Here is an 18235-nt window from a genome sequence, read left to right on the forward strand (position 1 = left end):
GCCTATGTGGAATAGTTTTCAGTTTTAAATAATGTACGTGTTAACAGTAGTAAAATTAACAGTGCATCATGAAAACCTTTAAATCTGTGAATTGTTCGAAGTGAACTTATATGATTACTGTCTCTTGAACTTATATGATTATTGTATTTAAAATGAACAATTTTACTTTTGATTTTTCAGCTAGCATTGTTGATGTTGCATGTTTTAATAGACAGTCTAAATGGTTAAAATATCTTAGAAAACACAATCAATAAATCATATACATTATAACTGAGTAAAATGCAATAGAAAAGGAACCCCTTCACCATTTCATTTATAGAGAGCACAGAAAAGAGACCAAAGTAGCTAATATATTGCAATCGTGATTGGTCAATCTCTTGAAATGAGGTCAAATCATTCAAGCATCACTGGCGTTAGCTCAGTGGCGTTAGCTAATCTGGGGTCTGCAGGTAGCGTTAATAACGCCAAGGACGTGGCGTAGTGAGTGGCTTTAACAACGCCACTGTCTAGTTCACACACAAAGGCGTACGCTACGCCATGCTTAAGCCAGCCTTACGCCGTGTGTGTGAACATAGCCTTAGATCTGAGACAACAAGTAATGTGGGCTAATTATCTATGACATATGACAGGAACTGCAAAATAGTACAAATATTGTTATTGTTTAGATTTGTGACGATGCGTATATTACTGTAGTTTGTTTCTGATTGGTCAGAGAACATTTTCTGCACCGATGGATTCAAAGTTGACCCATAATGTAAACTTGACGGTGTTCAAAAATTATGAATATAATTTATACATATGCAGATGCTTCATTTCATTTCATTTATTTATTCAGACAAATGTCTTGGGACCCCAAAAGCAACAAAGTAACCATGACAAAAGTCTGGAGCCCCAGAAAACTAAACTTAACTACATTATTAGCGAGTATATAAAAATAAAAGATTAAAATGTAAAAAGTGAAAGGGCAAGACAATTAAAATTATAAAAAATTACACAGATTTTGCACACAATTGAATAAATGATAAAATTTCATAAGAGAACGATAAAACATTTATGCGTAAAAAAAAAATTGTTTATCTTCACAACGATGTCAAGCTGTCCCATATTACTTGTAGTCTCAGATCGAAAAATCACTAATGACTGGGTAATGTGTGAAACAAGTAACAGAAATTACTATACCTGTAAGTACTATAGAAGACATGTTATTAATATTGTTTACACTGTTGTAAGCACATATTTTCTAATAATGAAAATAGTACAGTACATGCATGCTTTCACTTACCTCTTCTGTAAGCTTTTCCAACATCAGATGTAGTTGTTCGCTACTAGGACGTTTATCATTCAATGCTTTATCTTGAGTTTTAATATCCTTTGAGGTAAGGTGTGGAACACCCCTACGGAAGTAAACATGCCCTATAGGGGGCACACTCTTTAGTCTCGCATTATCAACATGATTATACCAGTAACCACAGTTCTTGATGTCATTCTCACGCCATTCTTCCTGGATGATGTCATTGATTCTCGATTGGTCTTGAGTGACATGATAATCAGAGTCATTTTTATCATCCATTCCAAGTTCATTTCCGCTCTCGCAATTACTATTCCCATTACAGGTTATATCATCTGCACTTCTATTGTGGGGTTTTGCGATCATGCGCATCAGCCGATCGACATGAAGGATCTCATTAACCAACTTCAATAATTTGTCTTTCAACTGAAATTCTACGAAATTTGAAGAAATTACTGTTAACAGAGCATTAATTTGGCTCTCCTCTATCATGAAAACTGCTGGAAGTTCTTTGATATCCCTCCCTTTTTCCATTGTTCCATCATTTTGTTCCTTCCACAGATGAGCTGGGTAGATGTTGTGCATGCCATCTGTGAGACACATGAGCGAGGTGGTGCGGATATCTTTGTGTAGAGATTCTGATCGTCTACTGGACCGATTTCTACTCAATAGTTGCTGCTGCTGCGCCTGCTCTACAAGGAATTCCAGACCATGGCAAGCAAAGACTGGTTCTACTTGTAGTTTTCCAGTTGTTTGTCGGTGCACAGCAATGCGAGAAGCTAACAGTTCTGTAGCCTTTATAAATTAACAATATTAATAATATGGCTGAATGAAGCCACCAATTATACAATTTACCATTTGAGTTTAGGTGCATATTCATAGTTTACCTTAGCAATATTTAAGGAATTAGGGCCTATCTGAGATAATAATTTTTTTTAAATAATCTTAGATTTTCACCATAACAGTTTGCGAGTGGATCTGAATCGCAAAAACAAGCCTAAAATAATTACTGTACCAGGTCTATTTAATATTCACACTATTTAACAAACTTGACCCCTTTTTAATATATATTTGAGAACCTCTGGTCCCGCCTCTGGTCTCATTTTTCTATAATAATAAGGGCGGTACAGTTACACAGTAGGCTGAGTTAGACTTGCATTTATAAAAAATCATTAAATTAAATTCATAAAATCCATATAGGCCTAGTGAGTATATTGAATAGCTAATTTCAATAAATTATGTGAGCTTAGGCACGTTATGTAATATTCTTTACATATCTCAAATGATTACAATCTAGGCCTACCTTAATTTCGCGGTTGTTAACCAGGCCTAGGCACAGCCCATTCTGCACTGTCCGAACCTGGTTTAGGCCTAGGCCTAGTGGTACTCGGTCCCGAGTTGTACTGCATCGGCGCTTGTCAACAAACCTTTCAGGCGAAGTTTGTAACTTGTGCTGGAGGCCTAGGGCGGCGATTATTGCCTTACGTTGACTTCTACGTGCTTTCAAAATGCCTCTATAAAGCGCCGACGAGTGTAATAAGCTAGACTGATTCATAGTGGTGGTAGAATTGAAAGTTGTAACTTTATGCCTCAATTTCCCACTCAAGAAGAAGCACGCTTTACAATATCGACGAGTCCATGTTTTGGGTGTGCGTAAACTTTGACCTTGGTAATCAAAACAATGCTACTACGTTTTCACATGGGTTTCACACTAATAAATAGCTCGTATTCCGGTCCGCTTTGGTGTGAACCAGTGTGAACACGTTCAAGGAGGAGATATAATAAGTATGCATTGTTGTAGTCTCAGATCAGGTAGTTGCGTGGAAAGTTAATTGTTTCGTTTCATACTTATTAAGGCCTATATAAAGTACATCCTAATTTCTCCATGATTTCCCCCATATGACTCTTTACCTGCATGCATACCTATAGGTAGGTAGGTGAGAACGTAGTTTCATTGCTAAACATGAGACATAAAATAAAAGAACACGTATTTTTTCTAGAATGAACACATTCACCGCGCGTAGGCGGTCCTAATTAATAATATGCAACAGGTGAAAAGAAAGATGTCACCAAATTGATACAAAAATTGACTTTTCCAGAGCATTATATAAATGGCGTAGAATAGCAAATCACGTACCAGGTAAATGTCGCATGATCTTTTTCCAACACATTATTTCCAATTCAATAATAACAACAGGCCTATTTTTAATATATAAGTTATTTCAAGCATATAAACAAAAAGTATTATAAGAAAGAACACAAACAACCTTAGCAAACACAACAATAAGTCATAACAAAATTGTCATAAATATATAAATACAATATTAATATTTACTATTACATATAAATTGATATTTCAGTTCCAAAGTAAATTTATCTTTGGCTGCAATACCAGTTCACAAATAACCCTACTTTCTTTAGGATTATTCTGGGTGTATTTGACAGTTTGTGAGATGAAAGCATATGTAATGTAATAATCTAGTTCCTAGGCCTAGAAAGCCTACATAGTACTGTATTATTTTCAACCAATTTCTTAAAAGTCTGATTAAAGCCCACTAAGGCTACAATATGAGGGATATTTTACACAAAAATCGTCAACGCAGGTCATAACCATGGAAAACACAAATATTTTTATTTTTTTAAGTCGATATTTAAGTTACTTTTAAGATTATTATTAAGAAAATTCTTAATTTTGAAGCTTGATTTCCAACTTTTTTATTACGACTTTGATTTTTCTTGACGATCGCCCTCTCTTGGGCAGTACATGATTAGAAAACTGTGATTGGTTGCTAAGTATACAATAAGGTCTCGGTAAAATTATAATGTGGCGATTGTTGGTATTAAACAAATTTAGGCACTTTTTGAGATTAAAAACAACATGAATGGTTCTCTCATTACTTTACCGGTGAGTAAATTCCTCGTACATTCGCTTTACTAACAAAAATGCAGAATAGAGTTGGCATATTTAAAGTACGGCCGTGGTAGGCCTAACTAAGTAAGTACTAACTGTACCGAGGTACTAGGTTTGTCAGGCCTCTATATATGGGTGCAAGTACTGTCCTTGCTTCCAATTGGCCTGGCCTAGCTTAAGCCCATTTCATTGTGATCATTTTTGGAGTAGTCTTTGTTATTTGCAATTTGTAACGTTAAAATACTTGCTTTACCTAATGCTTAGTAAATTCACAAATAGCAAGTCACACAAATGTAGATCATGGATATCTAAATGCACACTTTATTACTGTGGATATTGTTCCAACGATTTTACACAAAGGTGTTGATTGCTATCTTAATCATATGCATTTGAAAAATATATTCATTACTCTTTCTCTAAGGCTACAAGAATGAAAGTTAAAAATTTCTATTCTGACTTCTTTTTTTTTTCTCAATAAAATACAGCATATTAATTTTTCTCTGCTTTTACTGATTAGTTTTAATATAACAAGAGCAATTTGACTTTTGACAGTTGAAGAATTTATTCTCATTTCATTGATATCATGTACCTATTATTCATAGGTGTTTATAGTCAATGCAAAGAGGTTGCTGCCAGAAACCTCAGTAACTTTTATTGTGAAATTGAATTAGAAATGAAGAACAATAATATAAGATAAGTTTTACAATTGATTAATTTTTATTTATTTCTGCAAGGTGATGGGACATTAGAATATCAGTAAAAAGGTAACAACAGTCAACTATCAAGATGGCGTTCATGTACAGTGACGGCGAATACATGCCGTCTGTGAGTGTTCTGAGCATGCACAGTCTGGCTGAACACAGTGAGCCAATCAGTGAGACTGAAGAAATTGAGAGTGTAAGTATATAACAATAATGCTGCTGCATCGAAGGAACTGTTACGTTAATAGTAATCAATTTTTTTTTTAAATTCTAAAATCCAATGTTGTGTATGAACCACTTTTATTGGATTAGTAAAGATATAATTTCTGTGAACAATAATATTTAATATTTAACATCATTAATTAACAGGTCTTGTACATATGAATTTGTTTGGTCCACTTAACTGCAAACGTGCAGCCGTGAAAATCACCCTGCAGGGGCGTACGGTGAAAAATCTAAGTGAGGGTCGAAACGAAAGCACAGGGGGCCAGCTGAACTCGGAGCAATTTAGCGAAGCTTTCAGAATTTGCGGGGTGCGTTATTTGTGAGTGAAGCGAGCATATTTAAAGGGCACTTTCTTTAAAAGGGGGGTCGACACCCCGACGGTACGCCCCTGCCCTGTCTCTTAACCATTAGCGTTTCTTCAAAAACATTGACTGATTTTACTACAAAAATAGTAACTCAAAAACGGATAACTTAGGATGAAACAGTTAATAGAAGGTTATAAATATAGCTATTGTAAACAATTTACAAAATATTTGTTTTCAAATATTTAGCTTAATCTTTTTTGGGTTGCATTACGAAAATATAAGCGATATTGGCATTTCAGTCTGGCCGTTATCACTGCCAGCCCAGGGATCCAGGCGCGTTCCATTTTGTGAACTGATGAATCTATGGTACCTGCTGTATCAACTTGTTCATCAGTTAATGAATATGCTTGATATTGGACTTATCTTATTTTTCCAGTGTTGTGAATAGATTGGAAATTAATTTTAAATAGTGTTCTCGAGTAATTGAACATTTAATGAAGTGCATTTTTATATACCCTTTTCCGATAATGTGCTGTGCGGCATGCTTAATCTGTTCATTTTTGCCTTTCGTACACGCATGCAGTATTAAAATTGTTTTGTTATGTGGTAAAAACAGCTTAAACAAATTGATATGTACATTTTAGTAAATCCTATATACTGTACTCAGCATAGATGATTAAATTGGCAGATAATCAATTTAAAGATTTTATTTTGTAAAAATGCTTGTAAATCAATAAAACTGTTGTTCATCTATAATTATAATTTGAAAAACTTGCAGTGGCAGATTCAAGGCGGTGCATAGCTGGCCTGTCCTCTTATTTCTAAAGTTTTCAAAAGTATAAACAAAAAATGGAGAAATAAAGAAACTCATTTAAATTTAAGTCTGAGAGTGCCATTTACAGCCATCTAGAGGTGCCATAGCATAAATGTTCTCACCTCAGCCCCACCATTGTTGGGATCTAGACCCTCCACCTCTGACAGTCCCTCCCTGCCATCCCCCCCACCCCATTTGGAATTCCTGGATCCGCCATTGACTTGTAATTGTACACAATTCACTTTTTAGCAGCCTTGTTCGGCTTCAACTTGAGACTTTATGGCGTATGTAACTTGATTTACATGTATTTTGATAATTTTAATGGATAGGTAAGGAGACTGCTAAAAGAAGGAAACAGAGCATTTAAAAGAAAGAAGTATGATAAAGCAATAAGTTGCTATAGCGATGCTTTAGAGATAGAATCTGACAACACGCAAATATTGACATGCAGAGCTGGAGCTTATCTTGAGACGAGGCAATATGAACTCTCAAAGAAAGATGCTGAGAACATTATAAAAATAAACCCAAACATTCCTCAGGTTAGTATGTGATTATTTTGACCATTTTAAATGAGGGTATTCCATCGTCATCATCATTAGCATTGCCATCATCATCATCACGCCGCGGCCATCATTGTCATTGCTGTTAATGTCGTCCTAGGCAACAACTGGAGGGTCATGCATGTTACTGATTATTTGCAACACTCAAGGTTTTTTATTATATAATTCTTTTTACAATTGTTTTTGTGAATGTTTTGAAAAATCTTGAAAAACAAGTGAAACAAAGACCACCTCAAGCATCAAAACAAATATAATATTTCTTCTGATATTAATAATAATTATATTAGTAATTAGTAGAATATACATAGCGACTACACCCTTTATAGAATTTTTTTTTAATGAAAAACCAATATAAGTTAAGTCTTGTCATGTGTTTGAATTGTTTTTAAGAAAAAAAAAATCCAGGAATTTTCAGGATTTGAAACAAGAACCCTGGGTTATGATGAGCCAAGAACTACATACTGTAAACTACCTGTTAGCAATCATGTTAAATCCATTGCAATTGTTAATTAATTGTAATTATATTTTCTTCAGGCATATTACTTGCAAGCTGTGTGCTTTGATCATCTGGACCAGCCAGCAAGAGCCATTAAATCGTTTTTAAATGCCCTGCAGCTTGATCAACATCATGAGCAACAATTAGCAGACAACATCGTCGTCGTAGCTGCCAACCTCTGCACACTTCCTCAAGACATCATTGCAAAACTTGAAGGTATATTTGATTCTAACACATTCTATTGCTCATAACTTGTATGCCCTATCTATCAAATATTATTTGACAAAAACATGTGATATGCCTATATATGTACATACAACAGTTTTTTATCATAGAAAAGACAGAGCTTTTTGGTACATGATTTATATTAGTTCATCATTACTGCAATGGTTTAAAGTTTATCACTTCACATTATGCAATGTATTTAATATTTGTAGGGTTAAAGCGATGTCCATACTATCACATTTTACAATGGCGGGTCCAGTGTGAGTTCAGGGGGTTCAGACGAGCCCACCCCTCTGTGAAGAAATGCAGAAAAATACTACTGGGTCTTGGCTACCAAAGCATGCTAACTTGGGCGTAGGCAGTCTTACCTATGTCTTCAATTAAATAAAATTAAAAATGTTGGATATTTATATCCACTAGAGATGGCGCTATTACTGTGACGGGCTAGGCAGATAGCTTAAATAAAGTTGTTGCTATGATGAACCCAAATAGTAGTGTAGTCTATTCTCGTTTATGGAGTATTTCTCCAGGGCTAATTGACATACCTAGAGACATTTCAATGGCGACGAGGTGGTTAAACGAATACCACATATACTGAGAGGGAGTGTATCGTAAATATGGCCCGTAAAAATCGATTTTGTGTCCGACATACTGAAATTAAATTTGGAAGCCGAGCCGACGACCCTCATGGAATGGATGGATCGTCACTGTTTTTGGTTCGATGTCGTAAACGTAATTTTTGTATGAAGGTTCTTCTTTAGGCCTATCGTTTCATCGATCCATGGAATAAAGACTAGGGCCTACATGTCCTACTACTCAATTTTAGAGTATAATATCATTGAATTTGTTTCTATGTTCACAAATGATATGCCTACCTAATGTAACATGAATAAGATAAAATTACCTGACCGTTTTCAAGAGGGGAATACCTTGAATTTTTAAGAACTTAAAAGTCATTAAAAACCCCTCAGTAGTCGGGAAAGCTTATTTCCGACCATCTAGGAATCAAAATGTTCCCCCTTTTTTTGGAAGCATTTTGAACTCCCCTCTTTCAAATCCTGGATCTACCCCTGTTTTATGTGAAAAATTTATGGGCATGGGCATGATGTTTTTATATCATACCCATATATGGGCAGATCAGAGGTATTAGTCACTTAAGGTTTTTATAGTGTTGACAGAGCTTTATATAATTTAAGTTTTTTTTGGTTAAATGTTTTTATGTGCATTTTTAGGGATAATAATGTTAGATTTGATGTAAATAACATTTTTCTTGATCTGATGTTTTTAAGTATGTTTATGCAAGCTTTGTAATTTCTTAATTTAATAGGAGACAATAAATTTTATCTTGAATCTTGAATAAGTAGATTGAGACTCAACAAACCCTTTTGTTTTCTTTCTAGAAATGAGCATCACTGAACAACTTCTTGCAGTTGGAAGACAACTACAAAAGTCAGAACATTACAGTATCAGCAATGATATTCTACTGGTAGCTAATAATAGATCGTCAGATGTTAAAGACAAGTTGATATCTCTCTACTACATTGGCAAGGGGTATGAAGGTATGCAGAACACATTGCAATCTATGGAATACTTGCAGAAATGCCTGGTGTTGAGTCTTCAAGAAATAAATCGTGAATTTGAGGCAGCATGTTACCACACCTTGGGACAGATTTACTTTGATAAGGGATACATACAAGAGTTTACAGTCAACTTTGAAAAACTACTTGCAGTTGTTGGGGACTTGGAAGATCTAAACGATAAAGTCTTACATGTTAATTTGCATGAAACTAATAATATTATGAATATGCATGAGCAACTTTGTAAAGCATACTCTGGTATGGGTGCTTATGACCGTGCATTGGTTCATGCAAAAGAATTGCTTGATGATGCCCTCTGTGAAAGCGATACTTCCAGGTTACAGAGGGTACACCTCTTGGTAGCTAATTTACATTTTGAAAGGTTGGAGTACACATTGGCACTGAACCACTATGAAGCTTATATGGCCACCTGTAAGAAACTCCATGATCGTGCTGGAATGGCAGCTGCATATGGTTACATTGGTGTTGTTTATAAAACGTTGTGTAATTATAAATTAGCGGAATCATACCTGGAACAACAATGTCGCATTTCAGAAAAACTTAAAGACAATGAATCACAAGCTATGGCCTTTTTTCATCTTGGTGAAATTGCAGATAAGACAGGGAAATTTGATGCCGCCTTGAAACATTTTCAAAATTACTTGCGTATATCTCGCCGACTAGATGAATTTGAAACAGAGGTGAAAGCATTTTTACGACTTGGAGAACTTCAGAAATCGTATGATAATTACCAACATGCTCGCTACTATTATGAACAAGCGTTGAATTTAGCTGAGAGAATTGGAAACAAGTCACTAATGAATGCATGTAAATGTAAAGTGGCAAGCATTCTTGTTACTTCCACCGAACTTAAAAATTTTGAAAAAGCAAGAGTGCTAATTGAAACTTGCATATTTGACTATATTGCACTGTTGAAAAAGTATAACACTGATTCCATAGCTTTTCCTGAACAACTCCAGTGCACAATGCTTGAAGCATTTGATTTGTTGCAGATAGTTTTACAAAAGTTATCAAGACCAGATGATGCTTTAATGTTTGCAGAAATAAAAAAATCTCTGATATTTAATGCACACGAATCTAATGCTCACTTTTATCGAAATGATAAGAATATGACATATTCCTTGCCAACCATCAAACAAGTGAACAAGATCTTAGACAAGCAGGAATCCGCTGTAATATTTTATGCAGTGACTGATGACTTTATTCTTCTTTGGGTCTTGAAGCCTGGTGAAGGATGTGTAAGGACTGAGCGGATTGAGCTCTCAAATGCAACAGCTCAAAACAAGCTAAAGAATGCCCTTGAAAGCTTGCATGTCCACCATAACAAACAAAATTCCACATATGAGACAGAGTACAGATCTCTGCCTCTTGAAGACTCGGAGACACTTTCTCTCCAGAATAAATTCCTTAGACAATCTACTACAAAGATGGCACAAATTGAGGATAGGCATGATGGCATGAGAGAAGAGATGACAGAACTTCAAGATACCTCTGAGAATGAGAAACCAACAAGAATCCTCTATAACTTGTTGCTACACCCAGTGTTGTCAGAGTTAAAAGAGTGTAAAGAATTGACAGTCATTCCAGACAAAGAATTGTTCCATGTGCCTTTTGATTCCCTTGAAGATTCAAATGGAGTTTGTTTTGGTGAAAGCTATCAATTGACAATGATACCTAGTCTTAATGTATTAAATCATCTTAACAACATCTTGACAAATCCACTTGGAGAGCAGTCACGACTAGAGTCTAGCCCCAAAGATGCAGGTTCAAGTCCTATATATCTTGATGATCGTTTCAGGGTTGTTGTGCCACCAAAAGACTATCCCTTTGCTCCTATTCATGACACTATCAAAGTAGCTCCAAAGATGTCGGATCAGAAGTGCGACAATCCTAAGCTTGTAAGCTTTGGTAGAAATTATTACGATGTTGTAAAGGTGGAAAAGGATGAGGTTCGTCAGTTTGAAAAAAGAAAACTCCAGCAAAACATTGAAAAAGGCAGCACTCTTATCTCCTCAACATGGTGTGGAAAGGAAGTGCCATCAGTTAAGAGCGAAACCATTAATGAATATCACCAGACAAGTGGTGGTAACCTCTCAGTAGTCATTGGTAGTCCTCACCTTCCAGCCAAGGCAAAGATCCATGGAAAGGTATTTTAACTTTCTGAATTATCAAAATATAACAAGATAGTCTGAGATTACAAACACTCGCCCTGTTGCACCATGCTTGTACTGAAAAATATGCTCCATCTGCCAAACGAGGCCTGTCATCATAGGCCTCACATGGCAAGCCCATTAATTGGACGAGTTTGCATGCTGTCCGGACCGCTTCTAGTCTGCTGGCCAGAATTTGACACATGGCCAATCGGCTCGAGTCAAAGGAGGACCAAGATAATGGAATATTGTAAATGTGTGAAAATTTGAAGTAAAATAGGTTCAGTAGTTTTTGAGTTACGCACCTGGAAGCACACACACACCACAGATGCGCACTATTGCAATACTTTTCACCTCTCCTTTGGAGAGGCAAGGTTAATTACAATTAACTCAAGAATAATAATTACTGTACATTACAGGCCTTGTATCACTTATCATTCTTAAAATCTATGTGCTCTTAGACTAGTATTATAAAAGTAGATAATAATCTTATCTTGTGATTATTATAACTATATAAGTTATTTTGTTATTATTATTTTTATTAATATTGTTAATTATACAAAAGACTTCAATTATTATAACTATAGTTACTTGTTTATTTAACTTATACATTTTAAGGTGATTCCCATAAATTTTTATTCATATTTGTGTTTCAGGATTGGACTCCACCATCAGAGTACAAAGCTGCACACAAAGAATGTCACAGAGTTGCAGAATATCTGGACACAGAAGCTATTGTTGCAAAGTATGCTTCAAAGCAAACTGTGATGAAAGAGATTCCAAATGCTACGTTGATCCACTTAGGTATGCAGATAATGTACAGTCCTGACAGTTTTTGAAAGTAGAAGATCCACAGATTTCTCACGACCAAACAATGCTACTCCCTGGCCTCACATTTAGATTAAGTTTGTTTAAGCATCATGTGCGTATGTTTGTCTTGTGAAAAGATTGTCACCTACTCATAGGGCACAGTGATATATTCGCTATTGGCAATCCTTGGTGCATGTGTGTGTGAAATTTTTTTTAAATAATTTTTTCAAATTACCAAAGCTGCAGGGCAATACTTGCTCTAGAACACTTTTTAAAATGTAAATTGTCATTTCATTAGCAATCAAAATTCAAGGGACTACTGTGAATGCATAGGAGATGTTGTGGGGAACTGAACCATAATCAGTTTTACACTTGTTCCTTTCATCTTTGGTAATTTTAACCTTATGATAGGATTTGATCAGGACATCATTGCCCCAGATTTTCATTATAACCAGTATAGATCATTTTATCGGGATTATTTTGAAACAGTGCCGCCAATGTCTCACAACTCACTGGGGGACTTCCAGCGGTTTAGCCTGAGCAGCTAGTTACAAATAGAGCACCGCGTAGCGGATCGCGCCACTAGACCTTGTTATAGCAGCAGTAGACAACACATACATGCGCTCATGTTAATTACTCTATATGTAAACATTGAAATAACTTTTTAAGACTTAGACAATTGTTTTTAATAAACATTTTGTTCTTTTTTCATTTCAAAATATTTGTGCTCATTAGTAATTTAGTTTTATCATTTAATTATTCCATGATGGTAACTACGTAGAGTGAAATACTAGGCCTCTGGAAGTCCCTCAGTGGTGGTTGCCAGGTTATTGGGAAATTTGCATTTCAAATTTGGCGAAAATGGTGTATTCATAGTACATTCTTGATATCACATGCTTTCCCCATTATACAACACCCATAGAATGATATTTTAATTTTATAATTTTACATGAAATTTATTTCTATTACTTGCAGCTCTTCCAGGTTGCTGGAAGAAAGGTGCCCTTGCATGTGCTTCTGATAAAACTAGTCTTCCTAATTCAGATGGAGTGTATCCAGAAGAAGCTTACCTTCTAGGTAGAGATGATATTGCGGCGCTCCATCTCAGAGCACAACTGGTAGTCATTAGTGGCTGCTTTGGACATCGCCATCGAAAAGTTGATCTAATGTTACCATCTGCCTTCCTTGCTGCTGGTGCTAAGTGTGTGCTGGTGCTGCTCTGGGCTACACCAGATATTGTGCAGGAGAAATTCTGGTATCATTTTTATATGGCATTACAGAAAGGAAGCTATCTGTCAAAGGCTGTTGAAAAGGCAAAGATGTCAATCAGAAAAGATGCCAGGTAGCATAGAAATATTTATATTCAAAATATATACATAATACTATAAATCATTATAGGTGTTTTATTTTAACTATTTTTTTTTTTCATTATTATATTGCTATCATCATAGAAATAATTATATTCAACACACACACACACACACATATATATATGTATATATATGTATATATATATATATATATATATATAATACTATAAATTATTATAGTTATAATATTTTAACTAATATTTTTTTTTTCATTATTATATTGCTATCATCATAGATATAGCTATCCAGATGGTAATGCCCATTTTGTATGCTTTAAAAACAAATTAAATTCCAAACACCAGTTCTCATTATGCCAATGAGGAAAACCCATATGTTCTGTTTTAAAACAGACATTATATCTATTAATTATTTATGAGCAACAAAATTTGTCTAATTTGCTTTCTTTTAATTACAGGAATATTAACTTGCCTTATTTTCTCACTTAGCGCCTTTGATAATTTTTGAATTGTCGCTTTATAGATATGTGTTATTATTATTATTATTATTATTATTATTATTAAATGTAGCAGTAATTACTGAAAAAAAAATAATCATGCATTACGTGCTCCAATTCACATTTATGTGCAACAAAGTGTTGTCTGTGTTCAGTTTTATATGACTGCATACATGCATCCCTTACATTGAGGGTGACAGGTAAGTCAACAAGGCACAGAATAAAATAATTATTATACTTTAATTAATATTATTTAAATTTGTAGTGGTTAATAATGTTTTGATGATGATTGTTGAGGACAGTTCGCATATGCACATTTTGAAAACATGTATTTGAGCTGGAAAAATATATAATGGCAGGTTAAAATTATAATTATGTATTTGCATTGCAGATTCCAAGATTTGGTGTTCTGGGCTCCATTTGTACTAATCGGCATTGATCAATACATTGATATTAGTATTATCAAACGAGACATGTTAGATCAGCAGTTAAATAGAGTTGAAGGTCAGATTCTTTGCAGTATGCCGTCCGATGCATTGAACCTTAAAACATCAGGTAAGAACTGGGTTTTAACATTTCCACTACCAAAATTTCCCACCTCATATCAAAGCTCCACTATATTCTTGACAATGTTCCAATAAAGAACGAAATGTAGAATCAACTATGGCCTCATGTCTGTCATTTTTCGGAGTCACCATACTCATATTCTATCCACTATATTCAATCATCATAATCCCTTAAACTTTCTTTGGCCATTCCAATGTCTTACTCTGTCGAGGGATGCTCATCCCTCCAACTCTTGGGCAGTGCCAGTGCCAGGGAGGGGGTGCAGAGCTTAAAACCTTCATCAGACAAGCCACACCCTCTATAGGCTGCAGTTCATCTGTTAGAAAAAGGGGAGGTGGAGTTTATTCTTTAAGCAGATAATATTTTAAAGCTGTCTAAAATGGCCTAAATGACCAGTTTCTCTAGGGCCCATGGGCCTAATTGCCTGAACCCCCCCCCCCCAACCAGAGCTTCACTCTCAGACATCCGTCTTCCCCTACGGAAGTTGTGCAGTCCTTATGTGCTTTCTAATATATTTATATTTATTTTTATACTGGAGTAGATTTGCAATAAGGAAGGAAAATTTCATAATTGTACCTTGTATTTTTATGACAATAAAAGATATGTATCTGCCCTCCATTTGGACAATTTTGTTTTAGAGCCACCACTGCTCTCAGCTCATCTGAATTACATAAATTTCTCCTGTGTTACAAACTAATTTGCAAGTTAAGCTTCCCCTGTGCCCCACTGCCAAAGCATTTGATGGTATTTACACAGCCTCTCCTGTCCAGTATTATCTTTCCTACATGCTTGAAATTAATTTGGTGTTGTTTTAGCGTAAGCCCTCATTTCTAAATTGGAAAGCACACATCAGTGATTCACTTTAACAGGTGTAAATTCTGCAGTGTCTAGTGTCAGCTTGTATAATTGTACACTTGTGCGTTGTGCTTTCTGGCTCGTTAAGAAATATTACTCTGCCGAGTGGCCAATATTGATTCTATGAATAAAATATACAAAAATTAAATCTTGAAACTGACTTGAAAATACAATTTTGTAATATTATTCGTAAAGGTCATTAATATATATAGTGCATTAACAAGCGTGTATACATTATTTTTGTGAATAATTCTTATGATAACATATTATATTTATGATTATATATTAATATTGATATAGTTATTGTTATGTTCTTAAGTACTTATTTTATATTAAATATATTAATATGTATACTGTTTGTGAGGAACTTGAAATTTTATTTAATACTTTAATAAGAAATTTATGTATTTTCTTTTATTTTAATTTCTGTGATTTTTTAGGTAAATCATCAAATCCTTAAAATGTTTTTAATTTAAAAGTTATTGATCATTATTTATTGTATCAGGTTATTAATTATTAATTTATTATTGTTGATAATTATATATTTGTAGTTATTTTTTTTGTTTCTTAGGAGTCAGCAAAACTCAGCTTGTAGAGCTGAAGAGTCATCTAGCACAACTGCTCTTACATCATCAGCAACATCCAGATGCTGTCGCTACTGTACAAGGTCTCCTGAAGGAGTGTCAGCAAATCTTTGCACAGCAATCCCCTGCATCATCTGTCCGGCTGCTACCACAATGTGCCGTTGATGCTCCTGCTGCCATCCCCCTGTTGCATCTAGTTGGCTTTCACTTTCAAGCTAGAGGCGTTTCTAACACTGAGCCATATGTGGTATGGCCTCAATGGGATCCCTATGGGCTTCTTGGCCCTGCTCTACAAGCTACTGAGGCCATCATAGGTAAATATAATTTAATTAATTAATTAGATTATTTTCAGGATATAGGTCACGTTATATCCAAATATCATAATCCATATAATATTTTCCCAAGAGTATCAGTAGGTAATCTTAAAAGTTTCAATGCAATTATTTGTTAAACTGTAACATTATTGAATGCTCCCTCAGGGTGCTTAATATTTAGTGCTTATTCAACAACTGGGGCAAAAATGTCGACAGATATTATTATTATTATAAATATTGTTACTATTATTGTAATTATTATTGTAATTATTATTATTATTATTATTATTATTATTCTTATTATTGAATGAAAAGGTTCCGTAATTTTTTGAAATTTATTCAATTTATAGGATCATGGTATAATATAGAAATAAATTCTAAATCATCATAAAGCAATGCTATAATTTTATATAAATTTTTAAAACTTTAAAGAAAAGGAATCTGCAATTGTAAAAACATAGCATCAACTGTGATTTGAACCTGGGACATTCTGTTGTCTATGCAGATGCCTTTTTCAAGTGGCCACTGGGACTTTGTTTTACCATATGGGACTTCGGCCACTGGTGTTTTAATTTGTATCAAAGATTGTTTGATGGGTACATAATAGCTTAAATGAATTTTTGAGGATCAAAGAATGTATATCTTTATATCTTTAAACTTTACTGAATGATATATGTCCCTCCTCATGTCCCATCATCTTACAAACATTCCATGCGAGGTAATTACCTGGAAACATTTATCAAAAAATGCCTCTCCAGTTCGCACCACCATCTGTCTTTGGTAACTCAAGCTGTTCACTTCTTGAATCTTAAATAGGTCAACGACTTGAATATGTAGCAAATTTTAAACTTTATTTCGTTAGTAATTGTTATGAATAGCATTTATTTTATTTTTTAATATGTGTACCAATAATTGACACTTGTTTGTCTTTCTGTCGAAAGATATTGTCATTAATGTGCTTGCCTCCCAATCCCAGGGTCCTGGGTTCAATTCCTGTAATGGTAACAGGAAATTTTCTCACAACCAAAAACAACTCCACTCAATAACGATAAATTGACACTTGAATGATAATATTGAGAATAATCAATTGATAAGCCCAGGGCAAGCAGTGCAAGTGCTATGATTGTTCGCCTGTGCTACTTTCATTTTACGAATTTGTAAGAAAATCAGTTTATTCTTGTATGAAAAGGATATACAGTATGCATCTGAAAACAGCCTAGTTAAAGATGTTGTTAAGTCAGTGTTAAAATACTCGACTATGTTTTCAAATTGTAATACACTTTTGTATTGAGCAGGTTTTATTGCTGTATACAGTTTGTAACATTGCTTTCCTTTTCGATTTTTTAATGGAGAAATTCCAAAATAAAGTTTATTGATTAGCTCAGAAATTGGATCAAATAATTGTAACAATTACTTAGCTTTGTGGACTAGTAATCAGCACATTGGTTTTTTACCCTACCAGGTTCTTATTTGAGACAACCATAGGTACGGTAAAGTGCCTTGCCCAAAGACATAAGCAAAATGCACAGCGAGGGGTTTGAACCCAACTTTAAGATTGAGAGCCCAATTCACAATCACATTTTAGCACTACTATTAATATTATTATAATGATAGTGTAGTAAAATTGTAACGCAAGACAAGAATCTGTTGTTTTATAATATATCAATAAAAATAAAAGCTCTCTATATTCTTGAATACCCTACATGAATACCGTATATTATTAATTATTATCATTAATACTGTATATTAAAAAATATAGGGTGAATATAATTCATCTATTTATTTATTTATTTATTTATTCTGCCTTTAACGTGATAACACTTTCAGTGACGCAGCACTGATCTCACTAGTGGATCACATGAACAAAAAAGTAGAACAAAAATAAACATAAAAAAAATATACAGAAACTTAACTAAAATAAAAAAGAACCAATTCAAATGAATTAAAAAGAAGGCAAGAGAACAGAGGGTGGTCAGAAAGATATAATTAGTTTTCTGTTTTGATCAAA

At 34.4% G+C, this 18235-nt stretch overlaps 2 protein-coding genes across 3 annotated transcripts in view; one reads left to right on the forward strand and one right to left on the reverse strand.

Annotated features, from left to right (window-relative positions):
• LOC117108028 overlaps positions 1-2973 on the reverse strand; it is an 8579-nt gene extending 5606 nt beyond the window's left edge. Inside the window, exons 1-2 of the mRNA XM_033249874.1 lie at positions 2592-2973; positions 1283-2083 (exon numbers count right to left, since the gene is read on the reverse strand). Of these exons, the coding sequence (XP_033105765.1) occupies positions 1283-2083; positions 2592-2843 (1053 nt within the window). The 5' untranslated portion in view covers positions 2844-2973. The remainder of the gene's footprint in view (positions 1-1282; positions 2084-2591) is intronic.
• A 1088-nt stretch (positions 2974-4061) lies between these two features.
• The window catches only part of LOC117108052, a 23326-nt gene continuing 9152 nt past the window's right edge, over positions 4062-18235 (forward strand). The window contains exons 1-9 of one of the 2 annotated variants that reach the window (XM_033249903.1): positions 4062-4193; positions 4934-5096; positions 6574-6783; positions 7339-7516; positions 8926-11270; positions 11930-12077; positions 13059-13425; positions 14299-14462; positions 15901-16227. In XM_033249903.1, coding sequence (XP_033105794.1) covers positions 4986-5096; positions 6574-6783; positions 7339-7516; positions 8926-11270; positions 11930-12077; positions 13059-13425; positions 14299-14462; positions 15901-16227 — 3850 coding nt within the window. In that variant the 5' untranslated portion in view covers positions 4062-4193; positions 4934-4985. Of the gene's footprint in view, positions 4284-4933; positions 5097-6573; positions 6784-7338; positions 7517-8925; positions 11271-11929; positions 12078-13058; positions 13426-14298; positions 14463-15900; positions 16228-18235 lie in introns of both variants that reach the window. The other variant, XM_033249912.1, reaches the window with a different exon arrangement.

Source organism: Anneissia japonica, unplaced genomic scaffold (genome assembly GCF_011630105.1).
Source record: "Anneissia japonica isolate Jap-2015-1 unplaced genomic scaffold, ASM1163010v1 scaffold288091_len1417266_cov198, whole genome shotgun sequence".
In the NCBI taxonomy this organism is placed as follows: domain Eukaryota; kingdom Metazoa; phylum Echinodermata; class Crinoidea; order Comatulida; family Comatulidae; genus Anneissia; species Anneissia japonica.